The 22,952-nt window shown below is 41.4% G+C and overlaps 1 protein-coding gene across 1 annotated transcript in view; it reads right to left on the reverse strand.

Moving 5' to 3' along the window:
- DNAI4 (dynein axonemal intermediate chain 4) overlaps positions 1-22,952 on the reverse strand; it is a 603,028-nt gene that overhangs the window by 68,010 nt on the left and 512,066 nt on the right. Inside the window, exon 15 of the mRNA XM_053693220.1 lies at positions 20,071-20,224. Within this exon, the coding sequence (XP_053549195.1) occupies positions 20,071-20,224 (154 nt within the window). The remainder of the gene's footprint in view (positions 1-20,070; positions 20,225-22,952) is intronic.

Below are 22,952 nucleotides of genomic sequence, written 5' to 3' on the forward strand. Positions count from 1 at the left end.
TGTTTCTTCCTCCTGGGCTTTCAAAAGTGGATCAAATCTGCAAGGTGGTCCCTTGGTCCTCATTGCATTCCTTTTCCAGATTCTATAAATTTAATCTTGGCCTCGGCTGAGGCTTCCTTTGGGAGGAAAGTTCTTCTTCGGTGGTGCCTTCTGTTTGGGTTCGCCTGTCTGGTTCTCCCTCCCTTTCATTCTGTGTCCTCTAGCTTGGTTATTGGTTCCTACTAGTAATTGGAATGAAATTGTGGACTATCCATGCCATAGGAAAGAAAACAAAATGTATGCTTACCTGATAAATGTATTTATTTCCGGGAGTGGAGAATTCACGACCTGCCCTTAATTGTATTTAAGTCAGCAGTGTTTTTGTATAAACCTCAGGCACCTCTTTACCCTTGTGTTATTTTTTTTTCTATGTTCCTTTGGTGGAATGACTGGGGATTATGGGTAAGGGAAGTGACTTTGCTGGGGTGCTCTTTGTCTCCTCCTGCTGGCCAGGAGTTGAATATCCAACTAGTAATTGAAATGAAATTGTTGACGCTCCATGCCCGGAAAGAAATTGATCAGGTAAGCATACATTTTGTTTTATTGCTATTATGCTTTGAGCTTGAGCGCTACACAAAGTTTTAACTTATAATATGAGCATTGTTTAGTGCGGCCGCGCTGTCCATTGAAAGTATATGGTGCATTAAAGGAATGTTGGCAGTGCTAAACATTATCTGGTTATTCAGTTTTACCATAAACTTGTAATACTAGATTGCCTGCTAATCTTAGCAAGGTTCGGCGACTCTATTTGTAATATAGGCTAAAAGGTTTAATCATGAAAACCTTTGCAATCCACTTTCATTATTTATTGCCTGCTTTTCCAGTAATTTAAAGAGATGTGAAGACCAAATTAAATTGTTCATGATTCCGACTATTTACTTCTATTATCAAATTTGCATCATTCTCATGTTATTATTTGTTAAAAAGATATCTAGGTAAGTAGCGTGCACGTGCCTGGAGCATTAAATGACAAGAAATAGTGCTCTTGCTAATGAATAACAAAACTGCTGCCATATAGTGATACAGACACGTGCACGCTCCTGAACTTACTTTCCGGATTTTCAGCAAAGGATAGATAACTTTGTGACAAATTCCTAGTCAAATATAATTAAAATAATGATTTTGTTTGTGATCCTGGCTGTTATGCAGAAGAAGCTATCTATATTTTATTTCATTCTCAGACAGGATAGTTCTATTAGCAATGTAGGTTTCATCTCAGATTAAGGGGCCAATTTACCGCGCAAGCCTCTTAAGACTCCTTAACTCATCTGCCACATCTGATGTCCCAATCAGATGATTGACACCCCCTGCTAGCGGCCGTTTGGCTGCGAATGTGCACAAGCATTTCACATGCGGACAGTGTATGCTGTCTGCAGTAAGTGACGGCGAGCGAACATGATTCTCTATAGCGATTCATGTCCGCTCGACAATAAATAAATCTACTTATTGTGCATTAATGCAATGCGGTCACTGCTTTCAGAGATTAAAAGGGACATGGAGGGGGGGCGGAGCCGACAAGCAAACTGAACAGACGCACTTTTCTGAAGCTCCTCATCTATGATATTATTTAGTGAATTTATATATTCTTGGGAGATCTCTTGTCAGAATTTATTTTGAGCTTACATCGAGACTATCTTGCCTTATGTACGGCGACAGTGCTAACCGAGACTATCACAGTGAAACAGCCCTTAAACCCGGTGCCAAGGTCCCTGCTGCAAAGGCGCGAATCGCCATCTTAACTCAGAATGCAGTTTCTGGATCGATGGGAAAAGAAGACGGAACATTCTCTTCAACTCTACTATAATGAGATAAAGCGAGACCTTACTACTATAAGAGATAAGTTTGCAGCTCTGCTATCTAACCGGCCATTAGAACGGGAGATATATGAGATCACTGTCTACCCGTCTTTACACAGCACCAACTGCGATACACCAGACCGCACAGATGGGCTCTCTTTTAAATCTTTTGGATCTGATTCGGAGGTCCCTCCTAACAACTCACGGACCGGCATATTAGGCTCCAGTGTACTGAGGGCATCTAAAGCAAATCCACTCACCCTGTCTGATTACGGGCTTGAACATTTAGTGCAATCTGAGCAACTCTACTACACTGAAAAGTCCCTGGGTTCACAGTTTTCTATTGGGTACACAGTGAAGAGCCGAGCGGACACCAGCTCTCTATCCAAGCAGGACACCTTACTCGCACTTTGCGCAGAGTCAGGGCGGAGAGATGCGGCCGACCCTTCATGGTGGAAAGGAATTTCTACACAACCGCAGAGACAGCTCAATGAAGAGGATGCCTGGGGAAACAGTCTGAGGCACGGAGGTCAGTTGCTCCATACAACCGCAACTACCTCTGTATGGGGTGAAAATACCTACCCATACACTTTGTTGAATTTGATGATGCATGTACCAGAAGGACTCCGAGTTGGAGTGGGGTAAATCTATATTAACTGCTTCACTACTGCAGGTGCCCAACTCTTGCTGGTTCGTTATGGGACTTACAGCAATAATACGGTCTCCTCTGGGACTAATGCTAAATACCTGCGAGAATCTTTTTTATTTATTTATTTGACGTTATATTGCCATTCCTTCAGTGTCTAAGTATGTTTGCACCATGATGTTTAACCTCACTTTGTGTAATTTTAGTGACGTCCTTCCCCCAGCAATAAATAGTTTCCAGGTTGTTGATCGTCACATAGGAGCTCAGTACAGAGAAACTTCCTAATCCCATCCGAGTGTCTAAAGTCAGGGCACATTAAGCAATTGCGACCCCCTTAGCCCGTTTTTCATGGAAGGGGCCAGGTTTAAATGGTTAGATGATGTTGTTATTTTATTCTTCCTTCTCTCAAGTTTTTAACTAAGCGCTTCTCTAGATGCTATAGGGCATCATTAGGTCTGCTAGACGAGGTTTAATACACACAATATATAACTGGGTGCATAAAAGTGAACTAGGATGGCTGTTATATTTTCCCATTACTCTGCTCTATAATACAGGGTGCCCTAAAGGATCCCAGCTATACACTGAGGACCGTTGTTACAATGTGTGTATAGGGATGTTTTTGATATATGTTGTCATGTATACCTTATAGATGTGTGACTGTTTAACTTTGATTATGTTCCATTGTAATTAGACATATCCATGGGACTATTACAGTTGGCTGCTATTGGCTGCTGAGCTGGATTTAAATGTTGTATAGTATACACATATGCAGCCATTACTTCTGGAAGATTCTGTTTAGCACCCAGTAATAGGATTTAAGCTCATACCACTCACTGTCTGCTAATAACTCTAATGTTGTATGCATAAACTGTTATTTTTAAGTCCTACCTATGCATAAGAAGATAGCTGATTATATCTCAGGATCTGACTACCACCACCCCAGACGATATTACTTGTTATTAGATATAAGGGTTGTTACATTTAAAGGGAATATTTCACCATGTATACCTATGGCACACCAATAATATATATAGTTACGGAAGAAAGCAAATCTGGATATTTTATTCTTAAAGATAAGCCACAATATCATCGTTAGAAAGTTATTTGCATATTGAAATGTGTATCACCCTCTATCTCCGTGAAGTCTACAGTAAATAGGTACACTATATTCTGTGTATTAAGATAATGAGCCCCTGAGATATTGCTACTCTTTCCACTGAAGGTGGCTAAAATATTTATCTGTACCCTATTAAATCTGTTATAATTAGAATACCTTAAGGATCAGGGTTATATATGTGCATTGTAAGAGTATATGTGTGGTTGTCATCTTTAGTTTTCTTATGGCTATGTCCACACTTAGCCTATACAGAAGCTCCTCTGTAATGTTCATGCACAGATTTTGCACCTTTATTTTACATTTTAGGAGATAGAGCTTTAATATTTCCCCCCTGAATGTAACTATTTCTCATCGATAAGGAGTGCTATCACTATACTTATAGATACTCCTCATTTTTACTTTACTTATCCTAATTGTATTTCCTGTTTTATACTGTATTAGTATCTCATATTTATTGCAAGCTCCTCTAGGGCTAAGCTTGAGTAACCCTTCCATATCTTCCCTGAAGCATAGCTATATTATAGACTAATAACTAATGTCGCAGTCTAGCCCTAGATAGTGTGGTTGTTATTGACCGTTGGAATCTTGTACAACAGCATATGGTTATATATTTCTTTTACCCATTCCCCATGCCATCTCTCCTTAATTCTAAATAATTTATATTAGCACTGCTACTTCTCCCCCCTTTAATCAGAAGACTAACATAATCTCTGCCCTACTCCATATATTTATTATTAACAGATGACCCAGACTTTCCTCAATATTAAAAAATGCACTACTTAGATACTTCCAAACAACATTATTTTATTTAGTAGTGAATTCCAAAGCTCTGAGCTCTCAGTACATTTACAAACTTGGTATACTAACTGGCTCCGCCCCCCACTCCCCCCCCCCAACTCTATCTTAAGCGGCTCTTGCCCGCTGCATCCCTCTCCCCCACAAAACTATAGAGCTATCGCCTCCCCAGCCCCAACCTTATCTGAATAGACACCTTACTCTTCTTTTTATACAACTGGGAGAGGACCATTTTTGTTTACATTACATTTATGACTCTCTATAATGAAACCGAAGTCTTTCTATATGATGGCCCACATTTTCTAGGAACGCTTGAGATATTTGAATACATTACGCTTCTGTTTACTCTGTGTATACATTTATATGTAAATGTTTTGGGTCATACCCTATATATTGTATCTGTTTATCACTTCAATAAAAATTATTTCAAAAGAAAAAAAAAGGGACATGGAAGTTGTACAATTAAATAACTTTCTATTCTATTATCAAAGTTAACTTTTTCTCTTGGCACTTTGTAGCCTTGATTGTAACTAGACTTGTGCATGGCGGAAAAATTCGGTTCGGATCGATTCTGATGTTTTCGAATTTCGGTTCGGATCGATTCGAATTCGGAAAAATTTGAATTAATTTGTTTCGGATTCATTTGGATTCGAATAAATTCGGCTGGATTAGGTTCGGTTCGATTCGGAAATTCGGTATGTGTTAGGTAGGATGTGCTGTGTATTAGACTAGTATTATGTACTGTATATTAGGTGTAACCCATAGCAGAGTGATATAACCTAATATACTGTACAATACTAGTGTAATCCATGGCCTTCCGAATCTACCGAATAAATCTGAACTAACTCGGAATTATTCTGTAGATTCGGTACTACCGTAATTCGGAAATTCGAATCGATCTGAATCTCTGAATTTAACAAATTCGGCCGAATTTCGATTAGTTCCGAATCGAAACGCACTAATTGTAACAGAGAATTCCTAGGAGTGTGTACTTCTCTTGGTTCATATATATATCCAAGTTATGTGCACTCTCTTCAGCTCTTATAGAAATGAGTTAAGTAGAACTGCATAATACAATAGCCACACAATAGCATGTACTCCTAATTTCAAATGAGAAATAAAATCTTCTCCAGTTTCCTGCCCCTGTGTCATGTGACAGCCATCAAGCAATTACAGGCCCATATATGCAGACAAAGTGAACTCTTAATGCTCAGTAGGAGCTAGTGCTTTAGTAAGTGTGCATACAAAAGACTGCACACAATTTGAGAATGGAACTAAATTAGAAAGATTTTTTTTTTAAATTGCATGCTCTTTCTGAATCAAGAAAACTAAAATGTATTTATTTCCGAACATGGAAAGTTCACAACGTCATTCCAATTACTAGTGGGATATTCAACTCCTGGCCAGCAGGAGGAGGCAAAGAGCACCCCAGCAAAGCTGTTAAGTGTGACTGCCTTACCCATAATCCCCACTCATTCAGCCGAAGGAAATGGAACAGGAAGAAACACAAAGGTGAAAAGGAGCCTGAAGGTTATACAAAAAAACTGCTGAATTATGATTAAAAGAGAGCGGGGTCATGGACTCTCCGTGTTCGGAGATAAATACATTTATCAGGTAAGCATAAATTTTGTTTTCTTTCCTATGACATGGAGAGTCCACAACGTCATTCCAATTACTAGTGGGAACCAATACCCAAGCTAGAGGACAAGGAATGAACAGGGAGGGTGAAAAAAGGCAGAAGGACCTAAACAGAAGGCACTGCCGCTTGAAGAACCTTTCTCCCAAAAGAAGCCTTGGCCGAGGCAAAAGTATCAAATTTGTAGAATTTGGAAAAAGTATGAGGACCATGTTGCCGCCTTGCAAATCTGTTCCACAGAAGTATAATTTTTGAAAGCCCAAGACGAGGATACAGCCCTAGTGGAATGAGCCGTAATTCTCTCAGGTGACAAAACGAATCAAACTTCTCAACCAGAGAGACAAAGTAGAAGAAGTGGCCTTCTGACCCTTACGCTTTACAGAGAAAACAACAAACAGGGCTTTAGATTGCCGAAAATCTTTAGTAGCTTGCAAGTAAAATTTAAGAGCCCGCACAACATCCAAGTTATGCAAAAGACGTTCCCTTCGAGAAGAAGGATTAGGACAAAGAGAAGCAACAATAATTTCCTGATTAATGTTTCGATCCAATACTACCTAAGGGAGAAACCCCATTTTAGTACGAAGGACCGCCTTAGCATGGAAAATAAGGTAGGTGGAAACCCACTGCAGAGCTGAAAGCTCAGACACTCTGCAAGTGGAAGAAATGGCAACAAGAAACAAAACCTTCCAGGATAATAGTTTTATATCAATAACATGCATAGGCTCAAACAGAGCCTGCTGTAAAACCTTAAGAACTAAATTAAGGCTCCATGGGAGAGCAACAGGTTTAAACACAGGCCTGATTCTAACCAGGGCCTGTACAAAGGCTTTAACATCTGGTAGATCAGCCAGACGTTTGTGCAAAAGTATAGATAATGCTGAAATCTGACCCTTTAGAGAACTGACCGATAAAACAGTCCATCCTGAAAAAAAGACAAAATCCGGGGATTCCTCACCTGGCTCCAGGAGAACCCCTTAGAATCACACCAATAAAGATATTTACGCCATATCTTATAGTAAATCTTGCGAGTAACCGGCTTCCGAGCTTGAATCATAGTATCAATGACAGCTTCAGAAAAACCATGCTTAGACAGAACTAGGCGTTCAATCTCCACGCAGTTAGCTTCAGAGAAACTAGGTTTGGATGGAGGAAAGGACCCTGAAGTAGAAGGTCTTTCCTCCAAGGAGGAAGAGAAGACATCCTCACCAGACCTGTGAACTATATCCTGCGAGGCCATGCAGGAGCTATTAAAATCACTGATGCTCTCTCTTGTTTGATACAAGCAATGACTCATGGAAGGAGAGCAAATGGAGGAAACAAATAAGCCAGAGAAAAGCTCCAAGGAACTGCTAGAGCATATATCAGAACGGCCTGAGGATCTCTTGATCTTGAACCGTACTTTGGAACCTTGGCGTTTTGGCGGGACGCCATCATATCCAACTCTAAAAAAACCCTACTTGAGGGTTATCTGAGAGAACACTTCAGGATGGAGAGCCCAATCCCCGGGATGGAAAGTCTGTCTGCTCAAAAAATCTGCCTCCCAATTGTTCACTCCTGGAATGTGGATGGCAGATAGGAGACAATCGTGGGCTTCCGCCCACTGCAGAATTCGAGTCACCTCCTTTACGGCTAAGGAACTCCGAGTCCCTACCTGGTGGTTGATGTAAGCCACTGAGGTGATGTTGTCCGATTAAAATATGATAAACCGGACCAACGCCAGTTGAGGCAACGCTAATAGGGCCTTAAGATAGCTCTCAATTCCAAAATGTTTATGGGAAGAGAGGACTCCTCCTGAGACCACAGGCCCTGAGCTTTAAGAGGGCCCCAAAAAGCACCCCAGCTTGACAGGCTAGCGTCCATAGTCACAATTTCCCAGGAAGGTCTCAGAAAGCAAGTGCCCCAAGACAGATGTTCCTGTGACACCCACCATGAGAGAGAGTCTCTTGTCAGAGGGTCCAGATTTATCCTTTGAGTTAAATCCAAATGATCTCCGTTCCATTGACAAAGCTGCAGTGGTCGAAGATGGAACCGAGCAAAAGGAATGATGTCCATTAATGCCACCATCAGATCAATCAACTCCATGCATTGGGCCACAGATGGACGAAGAGCAAGCTGGAGAGAAAGGCAGGAAGCAAGAATCTTGTCTTTTCTGACCTCCGTCAGAAAGATCTTCATGGACAGGGAATCTATTATAGTCCCTAGGAAACACACTTTGGTAGATAGAACAAGAGAACTTTTTTCCAAATTTACCTTTCACCCATGGGAACGTAGAAAACACAACAGCATCTCTGTATGAGATTGGGCTAGTTGAAAAGATGACTCCTGAACTAAGATGTCATCTAGATAAGGCGCTACAGCAATTCCCTGTGATCTGATCACAGCCAAAAGTGCCCCCAGAACCTTAGTGAATATTCTGGGAGCCGTGGCTAGACAAAACGGAAGTGCAACAAATTGGAAGTGCTTGTCCAGAAAGGCAAACCTGAGATACTGATGGTGTTCCCTGTGTATGGGAATGTGAAAGTATGCGTCCTTCAGGTCTAAAATCATCATAAACTGGCCTTCCTGTACCAAAGGGAGAATGGAACGAATAGTTTCCATCTTGAAGGATGGAACCCTGAGGAACTTGCTTAAACGCTTGAGGTCTAAAATAGGCCAAAAAGTTCCCTCCTTTTTGGGAACTACAAATTGATTTGAAAAGAATCCTAGACCCTGTTCTGCTAGAGAGAATAGGTCTTTTACACAGTTTAAGAAGGCTTCCTTCTTGATTTGGTTTGAGGATATTCTTGACAGGAGAAATTTGCCCATGGGAGGGCAAGACTTGAATCCCATTCTGTAACCCTGAGATACTATGTCCACTGCCCAAGGGTCTGGGACATCACATATTCAGGCTTGATGAAAAAGAGAAAGCCTGTCCCCCACAGGAATCAGGGGCGGAACCTTCATGCTGATTTAGAGTCAGCAGAAGGCTTCTTGTTTTGTTTTCCCTTATTACAAGGCTGGTTGGATTTCCAAGAAGATCTGGGTTGATCTGGTTTAGATGAGGCAGAGGAGGACTTAAAAGTTACAAAAATTAGAAGTCTGACAACCTCTAGGTCTGTTCTTCTTGTCCTAAGTTAGGAAAGATCCCTTTCCACCCATAATCTCTGAAATGATCTCTGGCAGACCATGTCCAAACAGAGTCTTTCCCTTGTAAGGCAAAGCCAAACATTTGGCCTTAGAAGAGACATCAGCCGACCAAGATTTTAACCACAGAGCCCTACGAGCTAGAACCATGAAGCTAGACATCTTAGCTCCCAGACGAATTATCTGCATATTGGCATCACAGATAAAAGTATTGGCCAATTTAAGAGCTTTGATCAAATCTTGGATCTCCTCTACTGTAGTTTCCTCTGTAATAAGATCAGATAACGCATAGCACCAATAAGATGCAGCTCCTGCAACCGCAGCAATACTCGCTGCTGGTTGCCACTGTAACCCTGGCAGACCAGGTCCAAACAGAGTCTTTCCCTTGTAAGGCAAAGCCAAACGTTTGGCCTTAGAAGAGACATCAGCCGACCAAGATTTTAACCACAGAGCCCTACGAGCTAGAACCATGAAGCTAGACTCGCTGCTGGTTGCCACTGTAACCCTTGATGGACATACATCTCTTTTAAGTAAGCTTCTAGCTTCTTGTTTATTGGGTCCTTAAAAGAGCAACTATCCACTATAGTAATGGTAGTTCTCTTAGCAAGAGTAGAAATAGCTCCTTCTACTTTTGGAACAGTGCACCATGAGTCACAAATAGAGTTAGCAACAGAAAACATTTTTTAAAAATAGGAGAGGGGAAAAGGGAACCCCTGGCTTATCCCATTCCTGAGCAATAATTTCAGACATCTTTCCGTGGGACAGGAAAAACCTCCTCAGAAGATGCGGAATCATAAACTCTATCCAATTTAGAAGGCTTTGCAGGGTTGACAGCAATCGAAGGTTCAGAGTCGTTTAAAGTAGCTAGAACCTCCTTCAATAGTAACACCAGAACACTACTCAGCGCTAGGTATAGATATTAAGCCTCAAAGAATGAAAATTATTAATTATTAAAATGCAACTATGTACTAAAATACTGGATCATAAAAAATACACCTAAGTATTGAAATACTGAATCAGATTGTCTCATATGGCTATTGAGAAACAACTTCCATAAGTTCTGCAAAATTTGCTTTCATAAGTTCTGCAAAATTAGTTTTCCTTGTAAAAAGTTCCAATAGCCAGACAGTACCTTTTGTCTCACAAAACTGAGTGATTATAATTTTCTTCTTTTTATGGATGGAATCGTTTTCAATCCTGTTGGAAGCTTCCAAGCGGATCCTTTTTCCTTTTTGCTCCCTCTCTGCTGCTTCTTTAAATACCCTCTTTCTCAAGGGATTGTGGGATCCAGGATCCAAAGTAGATAGACAGAAAAACAAAAGCGCAAAAGAGAGAGGATTCAAGTGCAGTTATAACACAAATTGGCGCAAATAAGTGATAAATCTACTCACCAGATGTATGATAAAAAAAATGCCTTTATTTATTCACAAGGATAAAACACTTTGTTTCCGTGCACAGCACTCACAGACCACAGGTGACTGGTAACTGGAAGTTTGAAATGGCAAGTGTAGACTTGCGGCAGGGTTTTCCGGACAGCCCGCCCTCAGTGTTACAGTCCTGTTTTTTGGTGCTCCTGACGGAACGAGTGAATGAATTTTTAGCAGATGCATTGTATCCCTATTGGTTAACATAAGCCAATCATGAACCAGTTGATAGACAAGCCCCTCTTTAGGGGCGTGTGTCTTTACCACATACGGGTACTTAAGGAGCCATTGTATGCTACAACCCGACATCAAACTATCTGGAGAATATCCCCTTGATAAAGCCCGGCGAACACCGGGGGAAAAGCGTTGGGGTTCACATCCGTCAGGAGCACCAAAAAACAGGACTGTAACACTGAGGGCGGGCTGTCCGGAAAACCCTGCCGCAAGTCTACACTTGCCATTTCAAACTTCCAGTTACCAGTCACCTGTGGTCTGTGAGTGCTGTGCACGGAAACAAAGTGTTTTATCCTTGTGAATAAATAAAGGCATTTTTTTTATCATACATCTGGTGAGTAGATTTATCACTTATTTGCGCCAATTTGTGTTATAACTGCACTTGAATCCTCTCTCTTTTGCGCTTTTGTTTTTCTGTCTATCTCCTTCAATAGTAACTGCACGTGTTCAAGCTAAAATCTAAAATTAACCTCTTCAGACTCAGATGATTTTTCTGCTAAAGTTTCAGAATCTGAGATTTCACCTTCAGAAGCTACTGAAGTATGCTCCTCATCAGAAATCTGAGCAAGAGTTGCTAATGCAGTCCTAGAATCAGGCAAATGTTTAGATTTTCTCTTACGCTTACCCAATGCAGGGAAAGTTGACAAAGCCGCTGTTACTGCAGAAGAAACCTGAGCAGCAAAATCCCCAGGTAGATAAACACCCCTAGGTGGATAAGAGGACACAGAAGGCACATTATGAGAAACAACTAAGGCTTGGGACATTTGAGGAGAAAACTGAGGCATGTCACACACAGCATTATCCTGAAAGACATTAGGCTCAGAAGGAAGTAACATCTTTAAATTTCAAAGTTTTAGCTAAACAAGAGGAATAAAATTGCATTGGAAGAACAATTTGGGCCTCTAAGCATAATGAACATTTATACATAGAGATGGACTGATCCTGTTCAGAGTCCATGCTATGGAGAAAATCCCACAAGTACAAATAAAATATGAATAAAAATTTTTATGTACCAAACTAAATATAAAATATAATAAAAGAAGGATTGAACAATAGGGTCTCATTGATAAAAAAACCCACCTCAGATTTCCTGAGGCTCCTACCGGCCAAAAGGAACACCCCACTAGCAAGAGGAGAAAAACGGATCAGTAGAGAAGACTTCTCCTCTTAGATAATCCCAGCAGAAGCTTCTGATAAGCTTGGATTCCAGATTTAGGGACCGCTGAATAAAACCTAACTGCAGAGAAGAAAAAGATTGCTATCGATCTTCAATGCTCTGCTTTGCAAAAAACAGGAAGCACAGGTCACGTGAGCGGACTAAATAGAAACTGCGCAATGCTTTTTAAAAACAAAAGTGCGCAAAAACTCAAACAGCCCAAAAAACGGCTTCCCCGTTTCACTGCACATCCAAAAGCACCCAAACGAATTAAACCCCTCTGCACAGCGCAGATCAGATACATAATAAAGAACTGACCATCCTGTATTTCCATAGAAAACATAATTTATGCTTACCTGATAAATTTATTTCTCTTGTAGTGTATCCAGTCCACGGATCATCCATTACTTATGGGATATTAACTCCTCCCCAACAGGAAGTGCAAGAGGATTCACCCAGCAGAGCTGCTATATAGCTCCTCCCCTAACTGCCATTACCAGTCATTCGACCGAAAACATGCAGAGAAAGGAAAACCATAGGGTGCAGTGGTGACTGTAGTTTAATGGAAAAATTACCTGCCTTAAAGTGACAGGGCGGGCCGTGGACTGGATACACTACAAGAGAAATAAATTTATCAGGTAAGCATAAATTATGTTTTCTCTTGTTAAGTGTATCCAGTCCACGGATCATCCATTACTTATGGGATACCAATACCAAAGCTAAAGTACACGGATGACGGGAGGGACAGGCAGGCTCTTTATACGGAAGGAACCACTGCCTGAAGAACCTTTCTCCCAAAAACAGCCTCTGAAGAAGCAAAAGTGTCAAATTTGTAAAATTTGGAAAAAGTATGAAGAGAAGACCAAGTTGCAGCCTTGCAAATCTGTTCAACAGAAGCCTCATTCTTAAAGGCCCAAGTGGAAGCCACAGCTCTAGTAGAATGTGCTGTAATTCTTTCAGGAGGCTGCTGTCCAGCAGTCTCATAGGCTAACCGTATTATGCTACGAAGCCAAAAGGAGAGAGAGGTAGCCGAAGCTTTTTGACCTCTCCTCTGACCAGAATAAACGACAAACAGGGAAGACGTTTGTCGAAAATCCTTAGTTGCCTGTAGATAAAATTTCAGGGCACGGACTACATCTAGATTGTGTAGCAGACGTTCCTTTTTCGAAGAAGGATTAGGACACAAAGATGGAACCACAATCTCTTGATTGATATTCCTGTTAGTGACCACCTTAGGTAGGAACCCAGGTTTAGTACGCAGAACTACCTTGTCTGAATGAAAAATCAGATAAGGAGAATCACAATGTAAGGCAGATAACTCAGAGACTCTTCGAGCCAAGGAAATCGCCATTAAAAACAGAACTTTCCAAGATAACAACTTGATATCAATGGAATGAAGGGGTTCAAACGGAACCCCCTGTAAAACATTAAGAACTAAGTTCAAACTCCATGGTGGAGCAACAGTTTTAAACACAGGCTTGATCCTAGCTAAAGCCTTACAAAAAGCTTGAACGTCCGGAACTTCTGACAGACGTTTGTGTAAAAGAATGGACAGAGCTGAAATCTGTCCCTTTAAGGAACTAGCGGATAAACCCTTTTCTAAACCTTCTTGTAGAAAAGACAATATCCTCGGAATCCTAACCTTACTCCATGAGTAACTCTTGGATTTGCACCAATATAAGTATTTGCGCCATATCTTATGGTAAATCTTTCTGGTAACAGGCTTCCTAGCCTGTATTAAGGTATCAATAACTGACTCAGAAAAACCACGTTTTGATAAAATCAAGCGTTCAATTTCCAAGCAGTCAGCTTCAGAGAAATTAGATTTTGATGTTTGAAGGGACCCTGGATCAGAAGGTCCTGTTTCAGAGGTAGCGACCAAGGTGGACAGGATGACATGTCCACTAGATCTGCATACCAAGTCCTGCGTGGCCATGCAGGCGCTATTAGAATCACTGATGCTCTCTCCTGTTTGATTCTGGCAATCAATCGAGGAAGCATCGGGAAGGGTGGAAACACATAAGCCATCCCGAAGGTCCAAGGTGCTGTCAAAGCATCTATCAGAACCGCTCCCGGATCCCTGGATCTGGACCCGTAACGAGGAAGCTTGGCGTTCTGTCGAGACGCCATGAGATCTATCTCTGGTTTGCCCCAACGTCGAAGTATTTGGGCAAAGACCTCCGGATGAAGTTCCCACTCCCCCGGATGAAAAGTCTGACGACTTAAGAAATCCGCCTCCCAGTTCTCCACTCCCGGGATGTGGATTGCTGACAGGTGGCAATAGTGAGACTCTGCCCAGCGAATTATCTTTGATACTTCCATCATTGCTAGGGAGCTTCTTGTCCCTCCCTGATGGTTGATGTAAGCTACAGTCGTGATGTTGTCCGACTGAAACCTGATGAACCCCCGAGTTGTTAACTGGGGCCAAGCCAGAAGGGCATTGAGAACTGCTCTCAATTCCAGAATGTTTATTGGTAGGAGACTCTCCTCCTGATTCCATTGTCCCTGAGCCTTCAGAGAATTCCAGACAGCGCCCCAACCTAGTAGGCTGGCGTCTGTTGTTACAATTGTCCAGTCCGGCCTGCTGAATGGCATCCCCCTGGACAGATGTGGCCGAGAAAGCCACCATAGAAGAGAATTTCTGGTCTCTTGATCCAGATTCAGAGTAGGGGACAAGTCTGAGTAATCCCCATTCCACTGACTTAGCATGCACAATTGCAGCGGTCTGAGATGTAGGCGTGCAAAGGGTACTATGTCCATTGCTGCTACCATTAAGCCGATCACCTCCATGCATTGAGCTACTGACGGGTGTTGAATGGAATGAAGGACACGGCATGCATTTTGAAGCTTTGTTAACCTGTCTTCTGTCAGGTAAATCTTCATTTCTACAGAATCTATAAGAGTCCCCAAGAAGGGAACTCTTGTGAGTGGAAAGAGAGAACTCTTCTTTTCGTTCACCTTCCATCCATGCGACCTTAGAAATGCCAGTACTAACTCTGTATGAGACTTGGCAGTTTGAAAGCTTGAAGCTTGTATCAGAATGTTGTCTAGGTACGGAGCTACCGCAATTCCTTGCGGTCTTAGTACCGCCAGAAGAGCACCCAGAACCTTTGTGAAGATTCTCGGAGCCGTAGCCAATCCGAATGGAAGAGCTACAAACTGGTAATGCCTGTCTAGAAAGGCAAACCTTAGATACCGGTAATGATCTTTGTGAATCGGTATGTGAAGGTAAGCATCCTTTAAATCCACTGTGGTCATGTACTGACCCTTTTGGATCATGGGTAAAATTGTCCGAATAGTTTCCATTTTGAACGATGGAACTCTTAGGAATTTGTTTAGGATCTTTAAATCCAAGATTGGCCTGAAAGTTCCCTCTTTTTTGGGAACCACAAACAGATTTGAGTAAAACCCTTGTCCTTGTTCCGACCGCGGAACCGGATGGATCACTCCCATTAATAAAAGATCTTGTACGCAGCGTAGAAACGCCTCTTTCTTTATTTGGTTTGTTGACAACCTTGACAGATGAAATCTCCCTCTTGGGGGAGAGAATTTGAAGTCTAGAAGGTATCCCTGAGATATGATCTCTAACGCCCAGGGATCCTGGACATCTCTTGCCCAAGCCTGGGCGAAGAGAGAAAGTCTGCCCCCCACTAGATCCGTTCCCGGATCGGGGGCCCTCGATTCATGCTGTCTTAGGGGCAGCAGCAGGTTTCCTGGCCTGCTTGCCCTTGTTCCAGGACTGGTTAGGTCTCCAGCCTTGTCTGTAGCGAGCAACAGCTCCTTCCTGTTTTGGTGCAGAGGAAGTTGATGCTGCTCCTGCTTTGAAATTACGAAAGGAACGAAAATTAGACTGTCTAGCCTTAGGTTTGGCTCTGTCTTGAGGCAGGGCATGGCCTTTACCTCCTGTAATGTCAGCGATAATTTCTTTCAACCCGGGCCCGAATAAGGTCTGCCCTTTGAAAGGTATATTAAGCAATTTAGATTTAGAAGTAACGTCAGCTGACCAGGATTTTAGCCACAGTGCTCTGCGTGCCTGAATGGCGAATCCGGAATTCTTAGCCGTAAGTTTAGTTAAATGTACTACGGCATCTGAAATAAATGAGTTAGCTAACTTAAGGGCTTTAAGCTTGTGTGTAATCTCATCTAATGGAGCTGATTCAAGTGTCTCTTCCAGAGACTCAAACCAAAATGCTGCTGCAGCCGTGACAGGCGCAATGCATGCAAGAGGTTGCAATATAAAACCTTGTTGAACAAACATTTTCTTAAGGTAACCCTCTAACTTTTTATCCATTGGATCTGAAAAGGCACAGCTATCCTCCACCGGGATAGTGGTACGCTTAGCTAAAGTAGAAACTGCTCCCTCCACCTTAGGGACCGTTTGCCATAAGTCCCGTGTGGTGGCGTCTATTGGAAACATCTTTCTAAATATCGGAGGGGGTGAGAACGGCACACCGGGTCTATCCCACTCCTTAGTAACAATTTCAGTAAGTCTCTTAGGTATAGGAAAAACGTCAGTACTCGCCGGTACCGCAAAATATTTATCCAACCTACACATTTTCTCTGGTATTGCAACTGTGTTACAATCATTTAGAGCCGCTAACACCTCCCCTAGTAATATACGGAGGTTTTCCAGCTTAAATTTAAAATTTGAAATATCTGAATCCAGTTTGTTTGGATCAGAACCGTCACCCGCAGAATGAAGCTCTCCGTCCTCATGTTCTGCAAATTGTGACGCAGTGTCTGACATGGCCCTAATATTATCAGCGCACTCTGTTCTCACCCCAGAGTGATCACGCTTACCTCTTAGTTCTGGTAATTTAGCCAAAACTTCAGTCATAACAGTAGCCATATCCTGTAATGTGATTTGTAATGGCCGCCCAGATGTACTCGGCGCTACAATATCACGCACCTCCCGAGCGGGAGATGCAGGTACTGACACGTGAGGCGAGTTAGTCGGCATAACTCTCCCCTCGTTGTTTGGTGAAATATGTTCAATTTGTACAGATTGACTTTTATTTAAAGTAGCATCAATACAGTTAGTACATAAATTTCTATTGGGCTCCACTTTGGCTTTAGCACATATAGCACAGATATCTTCCTCTGAATCAGACATGTTTAACACACTAGCAAATAAACTAGCAACTTGGAAATACTTTTCAAGTAATTTACTATAATATGAAAACGTACTGTGCCTATAAGAAGCACAGAAAAAGTTATGACAGTTGAAAATGAATAAACTGAAAAGTTATAGCATCAAATCTTTGTAAAAAACACAATTTTAGCAAAGGATTGCTCCCATTAGCAAAGGATAACTAACCCTGATAGCAGAAAAAAAAAATAAAAAAAAAATACAGAAATAAACGTTTTTTTATCACAGTCAACTACAATCTCACAGCTCTGCTGTGAGTGATTACCTCCCTCAAAACAAGTTTTGAAGACCCCTGAGTTCTGTAGAGATGAACCGGATCATGCAGGGAAGACAATAAACTTCTGACTGAATTTTTTGATGCGTAGTAAAAGCGCCAAAAAAGGCCCCTCCCCCTCACACATAACAGTGAGAGAGATCAGTAAACTGTCATAAATTAAATAAAACGACTGCCAAGTGGAAAAAAATAGTGCCCAAAACATTTTTTCACCCAGTACCTCAGAAAATTAAACGATTTTACATGCCAGCAAAAAACGTTTAACATTAATAAATTGAGTGTTATTAAAAAGCCTGTTGCTAGTCCCTGCAAATTAGGCTAACGTTTTATGCATACAGTATAATTCCAGTGAAGTGCCATTCCCCAGAATACTGAAGTGTAAAATATACATACATGACAGCCTGATACCAGTTGCTGCTACTGCATTTAAGGCTGAGTTTACATTATATCGGTATGGCAGAATTTTCTCATCAATTCCATTGTCAGAAAATAATAAGCTGCTACATACCTCTTTGCAGATTAATCTGCCCGCTGTCCCCTGATCTGAAGTTTACCTCTCCTCAGATGGCCGAGAAACAGCAATATGATCTTAACTACTCCGGCTAAAATCATAGAAAAACTCAGGTAGATTCTTCTTCAAATTCTACCAGAGAAGGAATAACACACTCCGGTGCTATTATAAAATAACAAACTTTTGATTGAAGGTATGAAACTAAGTATAATCACCACAGTCCTCTCACACATCCTATCTATTCGTTGGGTGCAAGAGAATGACTGGTAATGGCAGTTAGGGGAGGAGCTATATAGCAGCTCTGCTGGGTGAATCCTCTTGCACTTCCTGTTGGGGAGGAGTTAATATCCCATAAGTAATGGATGATCCGTGGACTGGATACACTTAACAAGAGAAATTATATGTCAATAAATAAGCATATCCCTGAGCCTGTCATATAGATTAAGTGTGTCCTCAATATGAATCCTTATAATAAATGGATTAGTAAGTCCCAGTATGGATCTCTTAATTGCAGCAGCCCTCCCGTACCTAAAAAGGCAAAGGCACTTACCTCATATCCCACTTCATAATAGATGCTGATCCTCAAGGTGTGGCAGGCACTACGCTTCCTGTCATGGACCTGTAGGAAAAGAAAGAACAGAGAAACCAACTCTGGCTTTCCACAAAGGGGTAGCAAAGCAAAGGACTTCCTCGCCGCCACCACTACTCTTACTCAAGAGATTGATGTGGACACAGCTAGACCCCATTCTTTGCTTGCATGGAAAAGTACCCAGGAGTAGAATATCCCACTAGTAATTGGAATGACGTTGTGGACTCTTCATGTCATAGGAAAGAAAGGTTAATTTTGACTTTAGTGTACTTTTAAGAGTCAACAAAGGGTCAGAAGCAGTGTTGCCTCTAAAGCCCAGCAGTGAAACAGCTAATTAGGGAACCATTCCTTGCTGTCTCCATTGTGTAGTGTTTGCTAACTGCAGGGTGCAGTTCCCTAATTAACTGTTTCATTGCTTGGCCGCTCACAAAATGTTGCCTTACAGGGAACACTGGTAAGAAGTAAATAATAAAGTTGTTTAAAGGGACATAAAACCTAAAATTTGTATTCATGATTCATAAAGAGCACACAATTTTAAACAACTTTCCAATTTACTTTTACTATTACATTTTCTTCATTCTTTTGGTATCCTTTGTTGAAACAGCAGAAATGAACAAACAGTAGATAACTGAACACATTTGGGCCGAATGGCCCTGAAAGCCCCTGTTTCCGCGCAGAAACAGGAATTAAGAAGCGGCGGTATTAAGACCGCTGCTCCTTAAAGGGACATAAAACCCAATTTTTATCTTTCATGATTTAGATAGAACATCACATTTTAAACAACTTTCTAATTTACTTCTATTATCATATTTTCTTCGTTTTCTTGTTATCCTTATTTGAAAAGCAGAAATGTAAGCTCAAGAGTGTGCACGTGTCTGCAGCACTATATAGCAGCAGTTTTGCAACAATGTTATACATTAGCAGGAGCACTAGATGGCAGCACTATTTCCTGTTGTGTAGTGCTTCAGCATGTGCACGCTACCTACCTAGGTATCTCTTCAACAAAGAATAACATGAGAATGAAATAAATTGGATAATAGAAGTAAATTGGAAACTTTTTAAAAATTGTATTCTCTATCTGAATCATGAAAGAAATTTGTTGGGTTTAATGTCCCTTTAACTCGTACGTCTCCTCTGAGGCTGTGGACATCAATCTGCCCGATCGAATACGATTGGGTTGATTGACACCTCCTGCTAGCAGCTGATTGGCCACAAATCTGCAGGTGGCGGCATTGCACAAGCAGTTCAAAAGAGCCGCCTGTGCAATGTTAAATGCCGACAGCGTATGCTGTCGGCATTCACCAATGTCGGGCGGACATGATCCGCTATATGATCCGCCGACTGTTAATAAATTGGCCCCATTGGGTGACCCAATAGCAAGAGCGATATGTGTATGGCCACCAATCTGCAGCTAGCTCCCAGTAGTACATTATTGATCATGAGCTTAGGTATGCTTGTTAACAAAGGTTACCAAGAGAACAAAGCACATTAGATAATAGAAGTAAACTGGGTGTTTGTGTACAATTGCTGTTCCATCTGAACCATGAAAGTTTCCCTTTTCCACAGAACACGTTACATTACCTGCGATTCTTTTGGGGTTGTCATGTTCCTCATCTGATACACATTAACTTGACCGTCACTGTCACCAACTAGAACACAGTTAGTGTTTTTAGTAAATAATACTGTAGTCAGTTTAACTCCTGGGTTTGCAAAACTCACAATCACTGGGTCTATGCTGGAAAGAAAAAATAACATTATTATTACTCAACAAAGTCAATTGTCCATTTATCTAAATGATTTATTTATACTGAATAAATGAGTTTCCTTATAAACAGCCGGGGTTGTATTCTACACAGGCCAATAAACGTTATAAAAATATTCATTAAATATTTATATTTCTGTGTATTGGAACTAAATGCATCACATGGTAGACACAGCGGGTTCCTACAGATCTCAGATCCTCTCCCTATACACTAATATAGTAAATGCATCACATGGTAGACACAGCAGGTTCCTACAGATCTCAGATCCTCTCCCTATACACTAATATAGTAAATGCATCACATGGTAGACACAGCGGGTTCCTACAGATCTCATATCCTCTCCCTATACACTAATATAGTAAATGCATCACATGGTAGACACAGCAAGTTCCTACAGATCTGAGATCCTCTCCCTATACACTAATATAGTAAATGCATCACATGGTAGACACAGCGGGTTCCTACAGATCTGAGATCCTCTCCCTATACACTAATATAGTAAATGCATCACATGGTAGACACAGCAAGTTCCTACAGATCTGAGATCCTCTCCCTATACACTAATATAGTAAATGCATCACATGGTAGACACAGCGGGTTCCTACAGATCTGAGATCCTCTGCCTATACACTAATATAGTAAATGCATCACATGGTAGACACAGCAAGTTCCTACAGATCTGAGATCCTCTCCCTATACACTAATATAGTAAATGCATCACATGGTAGACACAGCGGGTTCCTACAGATCTGAGATCCTCTCCCTATACACTAATATACTAAATGCATCACATGGTAGACACAGCAAGTTCCTACAGATCTGAGATCCTCTCCCTATACACTAATATAGTAAATGCATCACATGGTAGACACAGCGGGTTCCTACAGATCTCAGATCCTCTCCATATACACTAATATAGTAAATGCATCACATGGTAGACACAGCGGGTTCCTACAGATCTGAGATCCTCTCCCTATACACTAATATAGTAAATGCATCACATGGTAGACACAGCAAGTTCCTACAGATCTGAGATCCTCTCCCTATACACTAATATAGTAAATGCATCACATGGTAGACACAGCGGGTTCCTACAGATCTGAGATCCTCTCCCTATACACTAATATAGTAAATGCATCACATGGTAGACACAGCGGGTTCCTACAGATCTCAGATCCTCTCCCTATACACTAATATAGTAAATGCATCACATGGTAGACACAGCGGGTTCCTACAGATCTGAGATCCTCTCCATATACACTAATATAGTAAATGCATCACATGGTAGACACAGCGGATTCCTACAGATCTCAGATCCTCTCCCTATACACTAATATAGTAAATGCATCACATGGTAGACACAGCAAGTTCCTACAGATCTGAGATCCTCTCCCTATACACTAATATAGTAAATGCATCACATGGTAGACACAGCGGGTTCCTACAGATCTCAGATCCTCTCCCTATACACTAATATAGTAAATGCATCACATGGTAGACACAGCAGGTTCCTACAGATCTCAGATCCTCTCCCTATACACTAATATAGTAAATGCATCACATGGTAGACACAGCGGGTTCCTACAGATCTGAGATCCTCTCCCTATACACTAATAAACTAAATGCATCACATGGTAGACACAGCGGGTTCCTACAGATCAGAGATCCTCTCCCTATACACTAATATAGTAAATGCATCACATGGTAGACACAGCGGATTCCTACAGATCTCAGATCCTCTCCCTATACACTAATATAGTAAATGCATCACATGGTAGACACAGCAAGTTCCTACAGATCTGAGATCCTCTCCCTATACACTAATATAGTAAATGCATCACATGGTAGACACAGCGGGTTCCTACAGATCTCAGATCCTCTCCCTATACACTAATATAGTAAATGCATCACATGGTAGACACAGCAGGTTCCTACAGATCTCAGATCCTCTCCCTATACACTAATATACTAAATGCATCACATGGTAGACACAGCGGGTTCCTACAGATCTGAGATCCTCTCCCTATACACTAATATAGTAAATGCATCACATGGTAGACACAGTGAGTTCCTACAGACCTCAGATCCTCTCCCTATACACTAATATAGTAAATGCATCACATGGTAGACATAGCGGGTTCCTACTGATCTCAGATCCTCTCCCTATACAATAATATAGTAAATGCATCATATGGTAGACACAGCGGGTTCCTACAGATCCGAGATCCTCTCCATATACACTAATATAGTAAATGCATCACATGGTAGACACAGCGGGTTCCTACAGATCTGAGATCCTCTCCCTATACACTAATATAGTAAATGCATCACATGGTAGACACAGCGGAGAGATCCTCTCCCTATACACTAATATAGTAAATGCATCACATGGTAGACACAGAGGGTTCCTACAGATCTCAGATCCTCTCCCTATACACTAATATAGTAAATGCATCACATAGTAGACACAGCGGGTTCCTACAGATCTCAGATCCTCTCCCTATACACTAATATAGTAAATGCATCACATGGTAGACACAGCGGGTTCCTACAGATCTGAGATCCTCTCCCTATACACTAATATACTAAATGCATCACATGGTAGACACAGCAAGTTCCTACAGATCTGAGATCCTCTCCCTATACACTAATATAGTAAATGCATCACATGGTAGACACAGCGGGTTCCTACAGATCTCA

The sequence above is a fragment of the Bombina bombina genome, chromosome 10 (assembly GCF_027579735.1).
Source record: "Bombina bombina isolate aBomBom1 chromosome 10, aBomBom1.pri, whole genome shotgun sequence".
In the NCBI taxonomy this organism is placed as follows: Eukaryota; Metazoa; Chordata; class Amphibia; order Anura; family Bombinatoridae; genus Bombina; species Bombina bombina.